We start from the raw sequence: 19,366 nt of genomic DNA, 5'->3' as shown, positions 1-19,366 counted from the left end.
AACCCACACTAGCCAAAACAGTCACACTATTGGTAAACAAAGGTAAAAACGAAGCCCTTGGCATATTCAGGCATCGAATAAAATGCAAATAACATTGAAGGAAGCTGCAACATCATCTTGCCCAGTTTTTAAGAGCTTGAGAGCGGCACCCCCGCCACCCCCACCCACAGTAGTCCCCAGTAAATAACTTACAAAGCTTAGTAAGGTGTGGAGAACACCAAAGTCGCCGGTCAGGGCCAAATTCTCTTTGACCTTCAAGATGACCTTGGCTGAGTCGACAGCCTGATGCAGGTGATGGTATTCCTCGATCTGCCGGACTCGCTCCTTGATCCAATCTTTTTGGTCACTGGGGTACAGAGCACACATGGTCTGGAGGTCTTTAGTTAGGTCGCTGTATTTATTCACAAAGTCTTTGAAGATGTCATCGATTTCCCCAAAGGTGACCTCCCCTGACTTCAGATCCTGATACAGTTGCGTAAACCTTTTGAAACAAGGACCATATAAATATTGATACATCTCTTCAGGGTGAAATATTTTCCTTTCCAACTCCTCCTCTGGCTCACTCAGCTCCTGGGCGGCTTCTCTCCAGAAGATCTGGAAGATGTGGCTGTCCTTTAGCAAGTCTGCATTTCTGGCCATTTCTTGGACTTCAGGGCTCAGGTTGTAATGTGTTGTCCACGTCGAGTCGAGGGAGGTGGCTGACAAGCTCACCGTCACGACTTGGTTTAATCTTTTCCCGCTGAGGTCTTCCGAATGTCTTTCAGCAATCTCTCCAAAATCCACTTTTGAAACCATAAGAGAATGTCAGAAGTCAAACCTCTAGTCATGATATCATTTCATTTTACTTTCCCAGTTTTTACTCCCCTCGCTGCTCTTAAGGAAATGCAAGTGAACACACTTGCTGGCATTGTTCTCAATAAGAATCCCTAAGTCTCCACCCTCACCTTGCTCGTCAATTTTCATGACAAAGAAAGCTTTGCAATTTCTGGGAGAAGATGACAGTCTGACATCTGCACATGCTTCCACTCCCTCCCCACATTCTGTTCCAATGATAGAAAAGAGATTGTTTTTCAAAAGCCATAAAGCAACAGGGCTGGGAAGGATAGAAAAGGAGATCACAGCAACAAAATTTGGGAACTTGAAAAGCAGATGTGCTAGGGGGTAAATGACGTCTTAAGCCTCAGAACGTGGGGTCCTAGCCCATGGTGGGGAAACCTGAGTCTGCCAGGTGTCTGGTGTCACAGACTTCCCCCAATGCACAGACACTGGCTGCACAGGTAACTGGAATTTGGGAGGTGGTGATAAAATAAGGAGGACTGGGCTGAAAGTCTGCTTAAGAAGTCATCAAATAGCCTCATTTTCATCCCTACCCATTCCATACGGCAGGTTGATGGCACCTCGTTCCACCCTGGCAAGCAATGGGTGGTTTATATTTTAGAGAGGATAACACGGAGGGCTCTCTGGATTGGGGGTCTCAGGTATATGGCAGAATAAAGGCATTTCCAGGCACGTATGCTTTGTCAGGAAGCTAACAGACGGTATGTACCATTAAATTTAAGAAGAAAGGAGAACAGAGGATACAGGAAGAAGGAAGGCAGTAAGACCAGATATACATATTGGATGCTGAGAACCCTCCAGACCTCATTTCTCTCTTGACTCCCAAAACCTGGCAGCGGGGCCTATACCTTCCAGGCAAGAGACTGGCGATCTAAGTAGCCCAAGAGAGGGGAGCTAAAGATACAGGCTATTTCAAAGCCTAGCCACACCACCCTCAGAATCCTCCATTAGCGTGTCAGGCACCTCTCTTAATATAAACAGATAAACAAGAATTTCTAGACAGATGGGGAAAGTCTCTAACATAAAAAATAGATATTAAAACATACCAAGAGATAAAAGCAACTCGGAGGAAATAGGAAACTATTCAAGATAAAGAAAAAGAAACCCTCTAAATCAAAAATATCAATAATCTCAGAAAGATATGATACTGCAACCATGAACAAGAACAGGATAGCAGAGAAAAAGGATCACTCAGAGGAAAAAAAGAGTTCTTGTAAATTAAATACATAAGAAGAGAAATTTAAAAATTTACTGGAAAGGTTAAAAGGTCAAATTAAGGAAACTGCGCAGAAAGCAGAACAAAACACAAAGAGATGGAAAATAGGAGAGAAAATGTATGGAAGTTAGATGACCATTCCAGGAGGTCACATATCCAACTGTGAATTCCAGCAAGAGAAAAAGTAATCACTTAACTAACACAAGAAGTTTCCCCAGAACTCAAGGACTTGGATTTCCAGATTAGAAAGACCCACTTAATTATGCCCAGTACAACAGATGGGAAACAGACCCATTCCAAGGCACATCATTAGGAAATTTCAGAATAAGGGGGACAAAAAGATCTCAAGAGCTTCCTGAGAGAGAAAACATGTCAACCACAAAGGCTAAGAATCACATCTGACTCTCAACAGCAACCCTGCAGAGACCATGGAGCCACAAATCCCAAATCCTGAAGGAAAACGTTTCCAGTCTGTACCTCTGCACCAAACAACAGATCTCACGTACGGGCAGACATTTTCAGACAGGCAAGGACTCCTGTGCCCCCTTCTCAGGAGGGACCAGAGGGTGTGTTTCACTAAAACACAGGAGTGAGAGCAGGGAGCCATGGGACCCAGGACACAGATCCAGCTGAGGACAGAAGCAGGACAGCCCTAGGACTGCATCCCTCCAGTTTGGGGAGAGTCCTGAAAAATCAAACTGATTGCCTTGTGAGGAAATTCAAACGGTTGGTAAAGAGTCTGGGATTGAATTTAAAAACAAATACATTGAAAACAAGGCATAGGACAAGACAAGAATTTTAAATCTAGAGAAAACAGTTTGCAGAAGAAATGGAAGAGAATCATGGTATGTTTCATGGCTCGGTTATGAACAGTGCATTTACACAGTCGTGACTATTTAAATCCTGAGGACTGATCTAATTAAAATTATGATAAAATTGGAGGAAAGGGAGGTTGGAAAGGTTATGTGTGTATGGCAGAAATTGGAAAAACAAGGAGATTTAATCCTAATTTTCCACAATGGATAATGCTTAAACCTGAAAAATCAAGGAGATATTTAAGCATGCTATTTAGAGATATGGCAGTAATCACCAAAAAAATTTTAACTTTGTTAAAAATTAACACATTTAAAAAAGCCTCCCCTCCAAGATAAAAGGCTGCTACTGTGATACACTTTGATCATATTCTATTTTGACCCTTCTCCCCTGGGGACACCTCAATTTTGTTTATTTTAATGCTTAAGAATATCACCTTTAATCAGGTCTTTTACCCTCCCATACAACTTCAGGAGAGAGTCAACATATGTTTTCTCATTCTTTAGAGTGACTAGTTCATTCTTTCTGAGACTCAGCACTTCCTTCATAGCGTGTTTTTTCTCCTGGGCTGGAAGACTTGTACTCTCTGAAAAAAAAGAAAAGGAAACCAATAGAACACACAAACATCCGCTTGTGGCAAGACATTTCTTCCACCCACGTGAACACGCCCGACGTGCTGAGCTACGTGGAGGGTGACGCAGGGGGCTCCGTGCAGGGCCACTCCAAGACGCCCCCGTGCCAGCAGCATGGAATAAAAGCAGCCAGTGCTCTGACACGGTCAGTATCGTATCACTTTCCCATTATTTTCCTATGGATTAGCAGCCATCGCCTGTCAACTTCCTGGCGAGAAGAGCCACTAATCATAAAGACGACAAAGATCACCCCTCTACAAGACACACAGGCAAACACAGACGCTTCTTATCGTCTAACCCCTCATGAGCCTGAAGTCCACATCTCAACTTACTTAACTGCCAGATGTCAAGGAACTGATTCGTGTGTTTTATGATCAGCTCCAGTTGTCCAACTAAAATCGCTCCACTGATGAGGTCATTAGTAACTTTTCTGAACACAGAGTCAGCAGTGACCATCAACTTCTTGCCTTCATCGGTAATATTTTCTAATATTTTCTCATTGATTCCTGATCAAGTTAAGAACAGAGTTAAAACGGTGGGCACCCCACTTCCTTCCCATGTTATTGAATTCCCAGTAACTTCCTCATTGCTCTGACCCAACTTCCATACAATAAAGCAGAGTCATTCCGTGTTTCCAGATGTGCTTCTCACATCCCTCGATTCTGCTTTGCCCAGGAGGTTTACATCTCACCCAAATTCATCTCCCAAAGGACTTCCTTCTTCATGAAGACGATTCCTCAAATGACCAAAGTCAGCCAGGAGAACCACGTTTCTCAGTTATTTTAAACCTGTGCCCTCTTCAGTATACTAAATATCTTTCTTAAACTAGACATCACCGCCTTTAAAATCTCCCATCTTGAGAACGCTTAGAGAAGAATAAACTGCACTAGGGATGCACTGACACCCAGTGAGGGTTATCTACGTGGTCTTAAGGAGGCATCTTCACAGCACATGGAAACAAGATAAACATCAGTGTGATGGCTATACTCTACACATCTTGGCTATCTTGCAAAATTTTGAATGTGAATTTTAGGATCAATTCAGAGGGCAAAATTTTCAAACATACTTAATTAACCACCAGAAGGTTTCTCTCCCAGTCATACTAGGGTCATACAGTTGGGTCATGCCATTAAAAGCAAATAAAGCAGCTTTATTCACAATTGCAAAATCTTGGAAGTATCCAAGATGTTCTTCAGTAGGTGAATGGACAAACTGTGGTCCATTCACATAATGGAATATTATTCAGTAGTAAAAAGAAGTGAGGTATGAAAAGGAACCTTCAATGCATGTTGCTAAGCGAAAGAAGCCAATCTGAAAAGGTTACAGAGTGTGTGATTCCAACCATATCACTTTCTGCAAAAGGCACAACTGTAGAAGAGGGGAGAGGGGAGGGATGAACAGGTGGAACACAAGGTTTTTGGGCAGTGAAACTATTCGGTATGATACGGTAATAGTGGATGCACATCATTAAACATTTGTCAAAACCCGCAGAAAGTACCAGAGTAAACCCAATGTAAACATTGGTCTTTAGTTATTAATGACATATCAATACTGGCTCATCAGTTGTAACAATCGTACCACACTGAAGCAAGACATTAATAATAGACGAAATTGTGTGTGTGGAGGGGCTAAATATGGGAAATCTCTGTACTTTCTGCTCAATTTTTCTATCAACTTAAAACTGCTCTAAAATATAAGGTCTATTAATTTAAAAGACACAAATGTAATATTTTCAAGTGAGTAGTTTTTAATCATTACATAGGAATTCCACATCAATCTTCTTATTTTATCGCTACAACAACCCTGCCATTGAAGAAACTTAGCTTTTTGTTTTATGGCTGTCCCAGTAATTTGATGAAACTGAGACGCAAAATAACCTAACTGTGGTGCTTTTCCACTAGATCTGAATCTAAAGACTCACACATAAACCTGAATATAATGTTTTTAGGGAAATACACATCTCCCTCTCTTTGGTCACAAACGCTTGGGTCATGGAATGCACGGGTAGAAAAATCAGGCAGTACTTAGTTTTTGCTAAGGTCACCAGTATTGGATGGGACATTTATATGGATCTCAGAATAACAAAGAGAGGGTTTTAGACTCAGACACACTTGGGTTTTGATTTCAGTTCTTAACACTTATTCTTGGCAAGACCTTGGGTAAGTCCTATCACATTCTCCACCTCAGTTTCTTTGTCTGAGGACCCTCAGGACCACTTCAAGTATAAGACATCAGCATGGTAGCTGGTGTACAGCAGGTATTCTATGAATGGTGGCTTTCAGTATTAGTTCTCAATTACAATACAAGATACTATGAACCTTCCTGGGTCTTTCCATCCAAGCTGCTTCTTTTGGCAAACATCAACCCATTCGAACTGACTCACAGGTCAAATACTCTGCCCTACCCTTGGGTCAGGAGGCACCACTGGACAGAGCACATGTTCCCAGCGCCCTCTGTGAACATACCATACAACTTGAAGAGATGATTGACTTCTGGCCAAGTGAGCAGGTGATTCAAAACCTCACTTAAGTCATCTACAAATTCCCCTCTACTTCTCGGCCAGGACTTAGTGATCACAGCAGACACAAGGGTGCCACATTTCCTCAAGTCATTATAAGAGATTTTCTCAAGGATACTGGTCTGAGACTACAAGAAAATGAATAAAGAGAGGGATATTTAGAAGGTTTTTTTGGTTGGTTTGTTTTTGAATAACAGAAGTAAATTACCCACCCAACAGCATTTCAGAAATCCCTCATAACTACTTTTACAAAGCCTCAAAAAAACCAATTGTAAATAAAATGCTTAACTTTTCTTAGGGCATGTCCATTTTCCTGTGCACTGTCTCCGTAAGTGATGAACACTGGGGATGCGGAAACAGGTACCGACAGACAGATACAGACACAACCCACAAGTCACCCCCCTTTCCTCTGGCTCAATGCCAGTTTCTACATTTTTCTTGGGACTTTCACATTATGAAAAACATCAACCATAATACAAGTAAACCATTAATACTGGTATCCTTTGTATTCCTAACTGTAATTCTTTTAAAGCTGCCTACAAACAACACATAAATTTTAATTCTCTTTCTAAGTGAATTGATAAAATCTTTTCAACTTCATACATTTTTCTTCCATAATGCTTTGCTAACCTTTGGGGTCTTTTACTGCATGCTAAGCAAGTGTCATTAGCAAGCAATAAAACAAAGGCTGGGTAGGTGGCAATGATAATAATGGGGCATTTAGGAGCAGCCTGTGAGATTTCTGGAGGTCACCTGTGAGTTGCTATGATACCATGCAGTAGCAGGAAGCTGAGTGGCATTTCAAGGAGTGGGTACAGGGTACTGGATTTCAGGCTGGGGAGGGGGATGCCCAGAGCCCATTCTTTGCATCAGTGCAGGGTCTCAGAACCAGCGGCGCTTCATAGCCTTTAGCTGATGACGACAGAAGGCAGGTGTGAACCCAAACGCAATTCCTGAGTGGGAAAGGTTGTTCACCTGGCAGACCGAGCCCACGGCTTCAATGGCACACATCTCAAAGCGTTTCGACACACTGTCTTCTGCGCCTCCAGCATCCCAGTTAGTGCTACAGAAGGCAGAGATCTGGGAGAGAGGCTTCTCCTGCAAGACAGGAAGATGAGGGTGTGAGAGGTTTGGGGTGCTGCACTCTCAGACACTATGGAATGAAAACACCCGAGTAATTTTCACTTTCCTACGACTGTATCAGCTCCCCATTACTTTGACCTTCTTCCCATCCCACGCTAAGCATGTCCTCCCTGTCTCTAACCATTAGACCAACAAGGCAAAAATTCAAACCAGACCAAGAAGGCTAAAATTCCCACTTCGCAGAAAAAGCATCCGGCACAGCAGCTTGCAAAAACAGGTAAATTAAAAAAAAAAAAAAAAGGCTTCCCTGGTGGCGCAGTGGCTGGCAATCCGCCTGCCAGTACGGGGGACATGGGTTCAAGCTCTGGTCCGTGAAGATTCCCACATGCCGTGGAGCAACTGAGCCCATGCACCACAACTACTGAGCCTGCGCTCTAGAGCTTGTGAGCCACATCTAGTGAGCCTGCGTGCCACATCTACCGAGCCTGCGTGCCACAACTACTGAAGCCCGCGCGCCTAGAGCCTGTGCTCCGCAACAAGAGAAGCCACCGCAATAAGAAGCTCACACGTCGCAACAAAGAGCAGCCCCCACTCGCCGCAACTAGAGAAGGCCCGCCCAGCAATGAAGATCCAACACAGCCAAAAATAAATAAAATAAATGTATAACAGAAATATAAAATTTTTTAAATTAATTAATTAATTAATTAATTTAAAAAGGTTTCTTCTTTGCTTCTCTTTTCCTAAAAAGATCCATTTAACAGTTACGTAGAAAACCCTCATATCACATTTTTTAAAACCCGAATTTTCTAGGGTCACAGGCCTTAATTAAAAATGGGGAGCACTTTTGTGTTGTCCCCACTTGTCACTGGGTTTAATAGGGCTCTTGTCACCAACAGGCCACTTAGAGCCACAGCATATAGGGTTAGTGCCTATTAGAACCCCATGCATGCTGAGGGTTCCCCTGGTGCCCCGACCTTGTGCCCTTATTCTTCTCTGGAATACCATCTGCGGTCAAACTATTAAGGCTGAATCAGAAACACAGAGTCATATGAACCCCATGCCCTGTCCATTCAAATGCAGTCATCACGTGTCTTAGTTGCTTCTCACGGTCTGGTTTTACCGACTTCCAAAAAGAACATCCCCCGACTTTCAGTACCTGTTTGAGCCTCCCTTCCATGTCCCCCAGCAAGGATTCCTTCCAGCCATGCTCTGCAGGGAAGTTTATTTCCACCAGTCGCCTCCAGACCTGCAAAACCCACACGTAAGGGACAGCCACTAAGACACCTAGATGCCACAGTGTAATTCTATGAAGGAAGATGATTATGCACAGCGCTTCGAAGACACCTGGGTTCTGACTCATCTTTGTCAATGGTCTGCTGTGTCACTGGCGTGTCAGGGCAATCCACCTTAGCCTTATAAAACGAAGGGTCCTGACTGGGACAGGTCACCTCTACAGTCCCTTCCACCGTGTAACTGGTTTTTAACCTGAAAGGATTTCCCTCCATTGTTTTATTTCAAAAAATTTCAAACGTAACAGAAAGTTGCAATGACAGCACAAGGACACTCATATACCTTCAGCTAGACTCCCCAGCGTTTAAAGCGACTGCTTTATCTCTTTCTCTTTTGTGCTCCCTTTAGTCTCTCTAGAAATAGGCATTTTCTCTGCTGAACCATTGGAAGGAAGTTGCAGATGTCATGCCCCTTGGCCCCTAAGTCCTGGGCAGGCATCCCCAACACTGTGTGCCTTCTGCTACACGTGGTAGTACAGGTGTCACTCTGAGGCCAGTTCACGTGGGTGTGACCTTTCTCGAGGAAGGGCCCCTGTCCACATTTCTCTCATCGTCCACAGGTGTCCTTCCTGACTGTTTGGGTCATGGATCCAACTGACGGGCACACACTGCATTTAGTTACCATGTCTCTTTTCCAGAAGAGTTCTCCGGCCTTTTCTGTCTTCCCTTCTGTTATGATGATGACAACGTTGTTTTCTTTTCCATTATGGTTTACTACAGGATATTGAATATAGTTCCCTGTGCTATACAGTTGGGCCTTGTTGTTTACCTATTTTATATATAGTAGTTTGTATCTGTTAATCCCAAACTCCTAATTTATCCCTCCCAGACCCCCTTTCCCTTTTGGTAACCACAAGTCTGTTCTCTACGTCTGTGAGTCTGTCTCTGTTTAGTAAATAAGTTCATTTGTGTTGTATTTTAGATCCCACATGTAAGTGATAGCATATGGTATTTGTCTTTCTCTGTCTGATTTACTCCACCTAATATGATAATTTCTAATATGATAATCCTCTTCTGGTCATTACTCATTGTGATACTCAAATTGCCTCAAATTTGGCTAGTGGGAACCCCTGCAAGCTAGCTTCTGTCTCCTTTTTTTAAAAATGTAATCATTTTAGATGTACAGAAATACTGCAAAGATAGTACGGAGAGTTCCAGATACTCTCAGCCCAATTTCCCCGAGTGCTAACACGTTACGTAGCCATAGTACAGTTGTCAAAGCTAAGTAATTAGCATTGCTAGATTACCATGAACAAAACCACTGGCTTTATTTGGATTTCACCACTTTTTTCCCATGAACATCCTTTTACCATCCAGGATCTAACCTAGGATATCACCTTGGATCTAGTCCTGTCTCCCTGTGACATGTCACCACTCAACTTCAAGCACTTCTACTGTCTGGCAATACAAGGTGTTTCAGGCTGGCCTTTCACTTCTTCAGCCCCACCTCTAGAATTTGCTGTTCTTTCCAAAAGCACAGGTTTGGGGGGTTTTTGTTTTGGTTTGGTTTGGTTTTTTAGGGGAAATGACATTTAGAAGCCATGACTAGGGCTCTGGGTGTGCTCACGGACCTCGATGTCACGATCTCTAGGCCCTTTCAGTGGATGGAGTCAGGAATTGTTGTTGCTTTTAATTTTTTAAATTTTTTTAAAATTATATATTTTTGGCTGCGTTGGGTCTTCATTGCCGTGCACGGGCTTTCTCTAGTTGCGGCGAGCAGGGGCTACACTTTGTGGCGGTGCACAGCTTCTCGTTGCGGTGACTTCTCTTGTTGCGGAGCACTGGCTCTAGACACGTGGGCTTCAGTAGTGTGGCTTGCGGGCTCTAGAGCACAGGCTCAGTAGTTGTGGCGCACGGGCTCAGCTGCTTCGCCGCATGTGGGATCTTCCTGGACCAGGGCTCGAACCCATGTCCCCTGCATTGGCAGGCGGACTCCCAACCACTGTGCCACCAGGGAAGCCCCTGTTGTTGCTATTTATTTATTTATTTATTTTTATACAGCAGGTTCTTATTCGTTATCTATTTTATACATATTAGTGTATGTATGTCAATACCAATCACCCAATTCATCCCACCACCACCACCACCCCACCCCCGCTTTCCCCCCTTGGTGTCCATACGTTTGTTCTCTACATCTGTGTCTATTTCTGCCTTGCAAACCGGTTCATCTGTACCATTTTTCTAGATTCCACATATATGTGTTAATATATGATATTTGTTTTTCTCTTTTTGACTTACTTCACTCTGTATGACAGTCTCTATGTCCATCCATGTCTCTACAAATGAGCCAATTTCGTTCCTTTTTATGGCAGAGTAATATTCCATTGTATATATGTACCAAAACTTCTTTAACCATTCGTCTGTCAATGGGCATTTAGGTTGCTTCCATGACCTGGCTATTGTAAATAGTGCTGCAATGAACATTGGGATGTATGTGTCTTTTTGAATTATGGTTTTCTCAGGGTATATGCCCAGTAGTGGGATTGCTGGGTCATATGGTAATTCTATTTTCAGTTTTTTAAGGAACATCCATACTGTTCTCCATAGTGGCTGTTATCAACTTACATTCCCACCAACAGTGCAAGAGGGTTCCCTTTTCTCCACACCCTCTCCAGCATTTGTTGTTTGTAGATTTTCTGATGATGGCCATTCTAACCGGTGTGAGGTGATACTGTTGTTTTTATTTGCATTTCTCTAATAATTAGTGATGTTGAGCAGCTTTTCATGTGCCTATTAGCCATCTGTATGTCTTCTTTGGAGAAATGTCTGTTTAGGTCTTCTGCCCATTTTTGGATTGGGTTGTTTGTTTTTTTAATATTGAGCTGCATGAGCTGTTTATGTATTTTGGAGATTAATCCTTTGTCCGTTGATTCGTTTGTAAATATTTTCTCCCATTCTGAGGGTTGTCTTTTCGTCTTGTTTATAGTTTCCTTTGCTGTGCAAAAGCTTTTAAGTTTCATTAGGTCCCATTTGTTTATTTTTGTTTTTATTTCCATTACTCTAGGAGGTGGGTCAAAAAAGATCTTGCTGTGATTTATGTCAAAGAGTGTTCTTCCTATGCTTTCCTCTAAGAGTTTTATAGTGTCCGGTCTTACATTTAGGTCTCAAATCCATTTTGAGTTTATTTTTGTGTATGGTGCTAGGGAGTGTTCTAATTTCATTCTTTTACATGTAGCTGTCCAGTTTTCCCAGCACCACTTATTGAAGAGACTGTCTTTTCTCCATGTATATCCTTGCATCCTGTGTCATGGATTAGTTGACCATAGTTGCATGGGTTTATCGCTGGGCTTTCTATCCTGTTCCATTGATCTATATTTCTGTTTTTGTGCCAGTACCATATTGTCCTGATTACTGTAGCTTTGTAGTATAGTCTGAAGTCAGGGAGTCTCATTCCTCCAGCTCGGTTTTTTTCCCTCAAGATTGCTTTGGCTATTCAGGGTCTTTTGTGTCTCCATACAAATTTTAAGATCTTTTGTTCTAGTTCTGTAAAAAATGCCATTGGTAATTCGATAGGGATTGCATTGAATCTGTAGACTGCTTTGGGTAGTATAGTCATTTTCACAATATTGATTCTTCCAATCCAAAAACATGGTATATTTCTCCATCTGTGTGTGTCATTTTTGATTTCTTTCATCAGTGTCTTATAGTTTTATGAGTACAGGTCTTTTACCTGTTGTTGCTTTTTAAATCATGAGTTCACACTATACCTCTAGCTCCTTCCAAACCACAGACCTCCTCCTCTCTCCCCTGGTCCACACATCCCTCCTTCAGTGAGAAAGAACCTGGGCTTCCAACAGCAGCAACGCTGTGTCCATCTGCTCAGCCTTAGAGTACACACAACATAGCTCCAGACTTGCTACACCCATTCCACTGCCAACAACAAAACTTCTAAACCAAGTTCAAGATTTATGTATGTTTTCCTTGTTTTGACCTTAGACTCTGTCCCAGTGAGGGTGAGTGGTCACAGTTCTGGGCTCTGGGTATTTGGATTAATGATCTTCTCCCCTCTGTGTAGATAGGTAATAAGTCTGAAGAAGTCTGAGATGGAGTGAGAGTCATTTGTCTCTGTTCATGCACAGTCTCAGCTATGTGATTTTATGATGACTCCATTAAAGTATCCCTGGAAGGCAACAGCCTATTGAAGTCTGGTTTGATGACGTCAGAGGGCCATTTGGTTGGTTTGCTTATATCACTTTATAGAACTTCGTCCTGGAACCAACAGTCTTTAGGCCCTCCCTCCTCCTCCTCAGTGGCACAAGATTCTGTCCACACCTCGGTTTCTGGAAGCCCTCCCTGCCTCCCAACCTTTTGGGACTGATTTCCAGTTTCCTCACATTCAGACGCCACTCTGCCCAGTTTCCCTTTCAAGTAGTTTCCATCTTATTCTTCTACTTTCAACATCATAAACCTGACTCATAACCTCAGCACTGGATCAGACTCGAATGCCCCTCCCCGTCAGCCCAACAAGGTCTGTCCTCACCGTTCAGCAGCCTCACCATCAGTGTGGGGACCATGGCCCACCCACCAGGGTGCCCGTGCCCTTGGGTCCTGTTAGGGGAGCAGCTGCCCATTCTGCAGACAAGACCCACTGGGTTCCCTGCACTCGGCAGGGCTTACCTTAATCTCCTCGCAGTAAGCGAAGGTGACAGAAAATATATACCCAGTCAGGAACACGCCCTTTCGAAAAATTCTCTGAAGCCAAGATCTTGTAGCAGCGAGAGTCCCCTGGAAGACTGTTTTTACTGAATTCTTCTTTCCAGTTTCATTTCCCTGCCCTCCTGCTGAATCCTGTCACCACAAGAGAGAGACAGAGAGTTTAATCGTCCCTGCACTGTGGACCCAAAGGATCGTCCAGATGCCACTCCCTTCCCCCCAGTGCACCCGATGCCACCTGTGCGCTCAGACTCACCGGCACTGCCAGAGCCTGCACATTCATAGCACTTTCATTTCCCCAGAGCGTTTCGGCTTCACTCTGGGTGGGCAGCATGGGGTGACGAGGCAGGAGAAGGAGTGGCATGGACGCCTCATCAAACGACCCCAGGCAACTGTTAACAGAGGCAACTCTGCCTTTGCCAATGCACAGACTTCCTGGGCTCCGAGCTGAGGAAGAGCCGACAAGCTTCCTCCGGACAGGGTGAGAAGGAGACACCAAGGGCTCGGAGCTTCCAGCAGCTCAGAGAAGCCGAGCTAGTGTAAACCCTGCCCCTTAGTGACATGTTTGGTCTGAGGGCCAGGAGGTAAATCCACGTCCCTAACCACTGGTGCTCTTTCCGTGAGGTTCTCCCTTCATTCCCTCTCCCTGAAAAGCTCCTTTTCCCCGGGGTCAAGGGCTCTAGGGATGCCTCCCTCCCTCACTCCCTCCCTCTCTTTCTCACCAGAAGCACCTTTACCACAAAGCAGATACAGCCCAGCCGTCAGCCCCACTTAGACAGAGGCCTCTCCCAGTTCTGTGTGTGTTTTCTTTTGCTTCAACTGAGCCCCTCAAATTGTGTAACTGTCAGGACCCCTCAAAACTGGATCTGTTGGTGTCACTCCCTCCCTCCAGAGATGCTTGGCCCAAGGGCTAAAGACGCAGTGGCAAGGCGGCTGCCCAAGGAGCTGACAGCACAATCAGTAACCAGGGCAAGTGCCAAAATGAGAAAGCACAAGCTATTTTCAAGGCACATAAAGGGTGCTGTACCCAGCCTGGTGGGGGTGGTTCTTCCCGGAAAGATTCGGGGAGCTCTGGGCAGCATGGGAGGGGTGGGCTGGGGTACAGGTGTGACGGGAGCACAGCACTCAGGATGTGGGTGGCAAGGGCCGGCGACAGTTCTGAGCTGAAAGCAGGACATGCTGACCCATGCTGAACATCCCCGCATGGTGCAGCAGCTTCTAGAACAGCCTGGAAGCTTTAGCAGGGTGTGCATGCCATCTGTGATCTGGCATTGCCTAGATCTCAGCTCCATCTCCAGCCACACTAGGCTACCTGTGGGCCCTCCGGAGCGGCATGCTCCTCTCCTCCCTGACACTGCACGGGCTGCTCTCTCGCCCTGTGGGAACGCCAGCCCCTCCGAAGGCCCTTTGTTCCCAGGGCACCTAATCCACACTCCAGCTTAGCATTAAGCCACTGTGCTGCAATTATGTGCTCACAGGATGGTCCCCCACCTACGCAACCCTGCTGCCAGGGACCTGTCTTCTCCATCTGGGTGTCCCCTTCACCCAGCACAGATGATGGACGTAAGTGAACAACCCAAGTCTGAAAATCTACTCTAGAAACTTCAGCTTTGCTCCTTGTTTTTCTCCATCTGATGTCCTAACAATCCTATCAACCCTTTATGTCAGCACGCAACCAAAAGCTTTTCAAAAACTCTTCATATACTTTGGTTTTATTTAATTTCAGTTTTGCAAAGCTTTCTGTTTTTATGGCACAGGTAGAGTATCTGGATCAGACTGTGGATTGCACTAATCTGAGATCCCAACCAACATTTAAGATAGTTATTTCTACAGGAACATATACCCTAAGTAACTGACAAATTTCAAATTTCTTGAACACAGTTTATCTAGACGTTGGCACCTGCCTATGATGGTTTAAATAATACCCACTTCAGGAGAAAGCAATCATCTTACCAATAATGTTTATTTTTAAATGTATCCTTGGTATTTTAAAGAAGAAAAACGAAAAGGAACAAGTTAAAACATATACTTAATTATTTTATATCACTAACGTCCCAGTTCTGACTTGTCAAATGCTTAACAAATAAATGGTCGATCTAAATACGAAATCATCTATCACCTTCATGTGGAAGCTCAAACTCAAGCTGGTGAAGATCACACAACAATGGGAAAATATAAGCTGCGGACAACATGCGACGTCATGGATGGATCTCAGAGATGTCACGTCAAGTGAAGAAAGCCAGACACAAAAAGGAAAGAGTTCAAAGACGGGCAAAACTAATCCGTGGTGGTAGAAATCAGGAGAGTGGTTACCTCTGGGAGGTGTGGAGCGAGGGGGGGACAGAGCTCTGGGATGTCCCTACAGCTTGATGAGGGAAGTGGAGCCTGTGTGGAAAGGCTGTAAGGTGTGCACTTAGGTGTGTGGACCTCGCTACTGTATTTGAGTTTCAGTGAACAGGAATAAAGCTCAGATGGGAAAGACTAGGCATGAACATGCATTTGGGTGGGGAGGTCCTTGCCTGAAGTCCCGGCCACTTGCAGAGCTCTTGAATTAACCCAGTCACAGCCGATACTCTACACTTGAGATCCTGCACTGCCTCCTTCCCTCCAACGCAAGCCCTGGAGGGCAAGTACGCAGACCCTGGTTCACCAAAATAGCCTCGATGCACAGAACAAAACCTGGCATCAAGTAGGTACTGACAAATATCTGATGACACAATCAGCCACTCTGGGTCATTCTAGCAATCCTAGAATTAGCCTATCTCCTTTTTGAACTGAGGATGCTTCAGGTTCCGTAGCTCTCCTGGGTACAACATTATGTGTACGTGTTCCACTTACCACTAGAAGTTTAAGTATAATAATTCTGCAAACAATCTCAGCAGATAAGGCAGGCATCTCATAAAACGTGTGTTGTTTTGTTATTCTGCAGGTAGATTCGTGAAGTTTCAGGCACACAGTCAAGTAGGACTGTATCAAGGGCTCCTCAAGAATCCTACCCCACAAAGAGTTGAAAGAAATCAATGAAGTAATTTAGGAGGAATGAGAAAACAGTACCCCTTATCCATGACGAGTTCCTTCCCTTTAAAACACCTACAAGGAAGGCACGTACTTGATCCCATATAGGTTAACATCCAGGACATCTATCTTGAACTTCCATCTATCCTGAACTTGTGACTAAGATAAAAAGGAAACAAAGTCCTTTTGGTTTGCCTCCACGGTCTGAACTATTTTAACAAAAGCAAGTTAAACTATTTCCAAGTGTATTCCTTTGTTTGAAAAAAAATCTTAGGGATGCATATTACCAAAGATTCAAATACCATACAAATTTTTTTAAAAATCGGGAAGATACAGGGAGGGAGAAAGAGAAAGAAATGCTAGAAGAATATATCCTGGGATACCCTGTGCATGAAATCTCTTCCAGCTCTGCGTGGACTTGCTTACTGGCTGACACATGACCAGAGCTGAGAGTTAGGGAGTTGATCAGAGTGGGGTTTAGAAGGCAGCATGAGAAAGGAATTACTGGGGCGATTGTGTAATACACAGAATTAGGTGGGGTCCCTGAAGCCCCAGGTGCTTGATGTTAATGAAGACCTGACACCCCCACCTCCATCCTGAACACCCTACTAATTCAGATGAGGTGATCCTGGCAGTGTTCCAAGAATCTCAGAAAATACCTTCTCTCCCACAGGTACATGTCTATTGTTCTGCATTCTGTACACTGTGCCTTCTGGGTATCAGAGGTCACACAAATTTGCAGGAGCAAATAATTTCAGATAATTATGGAAAGCTAACTTTGATTTTTATTTTCAACTTCCCTGACTTGCAAAAAAAATTTGAAGACTAAATGCTGATGAAATGCAGGACACAAGCATGAATATGTAATATGATGGTGATCACTTAAAAATAAATGACAAAAATGCACAGGAAAAAAGACCAGTTGGAAATAAACCAAAATCTTAGCAGCTGATTTCTACGCTTTTCCCTTTTTTAAAAAGTAGGATGATTACATTAATACCTTGAAAAAAGAAGTGGGATATATATTAATTTATGACCTTCCATTAATGACAGCAAATATGGGATACAGCCAATCATTAGGGGATAACCGTGTGCAAGAGAGAGACTACACTTTACTTTTCTACTTACTTTTCCTGATACATATCCAGGAGGTGCAACAGCATTTGAAAAGTACTCGTAATACTCTAGGGTGGGGAAGAAAAGAAAAAAAGGGAGGATTTAATCATGATGCCACCATCTTTGCTAAAACAGACCCCAAAAAATCCAACATAAATAGAGCATAATAATTATTTTCTTTCTATAAACAAATTTTAAGGGGCTCAAGTACTAATCTTATACCTTCTACAAATAAAACGCAGGATTTAAAATTATACCGTTTTGGGGACTTCCCTGGTGGTCCAGCAGTTAAGAATCCGCCTTCCAATGCAGGGGACACAGGTTCGATCCCTGGTTGGGGAACTAAGATCCCACATGCCACAGGGCAACTAAGCCTGCGCCACAACTACTGAGCTCATGTGCCACAACTAGGGAGAAGCCTGTGCACTGCAACAAAGAGCCCGCACGCAGCAACAAAAGATCCTGCATGCCGCAACTAAGACCCAAAGTAGCCGAAAATAAATAAATAAATAAATAAATATTTTTTTAAAAATAAAATAAAATAATACCGTTTTATCCATCCCCAAAATGGGAAAGGACAGAGAGCAATTAGGAAGTGGACCAACACTCAGAATAACTTCTAGCCCTGCCTTGCACAATCACACATACCCAAAGGCTACTGTTTTATTGAATTCTATTTACTGAAACAGAATAACTCAAGTAAATCAACCCTTTACCCTACGAAATATTGACCCCTCCTGGTTCTCTTTTTTCTAAATGCTTTACCCTGTCAGGTTTTCAGAAAAGGAGAATCACACACTCTGACTGATTTGTTTTTGATCTGCTTTTGCTAAGCAAGGACTCAAGAGCCGATTCCAGACAACAAACCTGGATATTTCTGTTGGAGATTTCCTCAAGTCCTTCAAGCCGGTACCAAGTCCCTAGAAGACAGTCCAGGACACGAGGGGGTGAGTAACTCAGGTAGTCGGTGAGGTCTTCCATGTAATGAACCAAGTCACTCAGAGGGAGCAAACTGAACCAGGATCGGAACAGATACTCATCCACATATAGCAAATGTCTATTCTTTCCCATTATCTGGAGTAATTGTTTCCTATATAAGGGAAAATTGGAACAGAAAAAAAGGGCAACAGTGAGATCAGTAAAAGAGACCAAGTTAGTTAAAATTATGTTAGAAGGGATCTAAAAAGTTCTGATTTCAAAAATGATTTAAATGCTAAGAACTCAATCAAATGAGAGGTAAACAATAATACATTAAGAATTCAGCAACATGGATGAACTCTGAGGACATGGTGCTCAGTGAAATCAGCCACTTACAAAAGGACAAATACTCTGATTCCACTTATGTGAGGTCCCTAGAGGAGCCAGATTCATAGAGACAGACAGTAGAGTGGTGGGTGCCAGGGGCTGGTAGTGAGGGAGGGAATAGACAGTTGTTGTTTAATGGGGACACAGTTTCAGTTTTACAAGATGAAAAGTTCTAGAGACGGACGGGGGTGACAGTTGCATATCAATGTGAACGTACTTAATGCCACTGAACCGTACACTTAAAATGATTAAAATGGTAAATTGTAGGTTAGGTATATTTTATCACAATAATAAAAGAATCCACCAAAAATTAAGCATTTTCCAGCTTTACTGGGATACAACTGGCATATGACACTGTGTTATGGTTAAGGTGTAAAATGTGTTGATTTGATACACTTTCTTATTGCAAAATGATTACCACCATAGCATTACTTGATACCTGCATCCATTATGTCATATAGTTACCATTTCTTTTCTGTGGTGAAAACATTTTCTGTGGTGAAAACATTTAAAAGTTGCTACTCTCTTAGCAACTTCTAAGTAAACAATACAGTATTATTAACTATAGTTACCATGCTGTACATTAGCTCCCCAGAATTAATTTGTCTTCAGAGTACTGAAGTTTGTACTCTTTGACCAACATTGCCCCTTTTCCCCACCTCCCAGCCCCTGGTAATCACCAATCTACTCTCTGCTTCTGTGAGTTTGACTTTTTTACATTTCACATATAAGTGATATCATACAGTATTTGTCTTTATCTATCTGACTTATCTCACTTAGCATAATGCCCTCAAGGTCCATCCATGTGTTGCAAGTGGCAGGATTCCCTTTTTTTTGTGGCTGAATAATACTGCATCATATATACATATATATGATGATATACACAAGT

The 19,366-nt window shown here is 43.2% G+C and overlaps 1 protein-coding gene across 1 annotated transcript in view; it reads right to left on the bottom strand.

Annotated features, from left to right (window-relative positions):
• RNF213 (ring finger protein 213) overlaps positions 1–19,366 on the bottom strand; it is a 112,418-nt gene that overhangs the window by 53,272 nt on the left and 39,780 nt on the right. The window contains 10 exon segments of the mRNA XM_036836586.1: positions 193–782; positions 3,303–3,452; positions 3,831–4,004; positions 5,964–6,144; positions 6,992–7,114; positions 8,256–8,345; positions 13,006–13,176; positions 15,880–16,033; positions 17,185–17,240; positions 18,040–18,262. Coding sequence (XP_036692481.1) covers positions 193–782; positions 3,303–3,452; positions 3,831–4,004; positions 5,964–6,144; positions 6,992–7,114; positions 8,256–8,345; positions 13,006–13,176; positions 15,880–16,033; positions 17,185–17,240; positions 18,040–18,262 — 1,912 coding nt within the window.

The sequence above is a fragment of the Balaenoptera musculus genome, chromosome 20 (genome assembly GCF_009873245.2).
Source record: "Balaenoptera musculus isolate JJ_BM4_2016_0621 chromosome 20, mBalMus1.pri.v3, whole genome shotgun sequence".
NCBI classification, from domain to species: Eukaryota; Metazoa; Chordata; class Mammalia; order Artiodactyla; family Balaenopteridae; genus Balaenoptera; species Balaenoptera musculus.
Note: the sequence above shows the minus strand (reverse complement) of the source record. Positions and strands in the feature narration are given on the sequence as shown.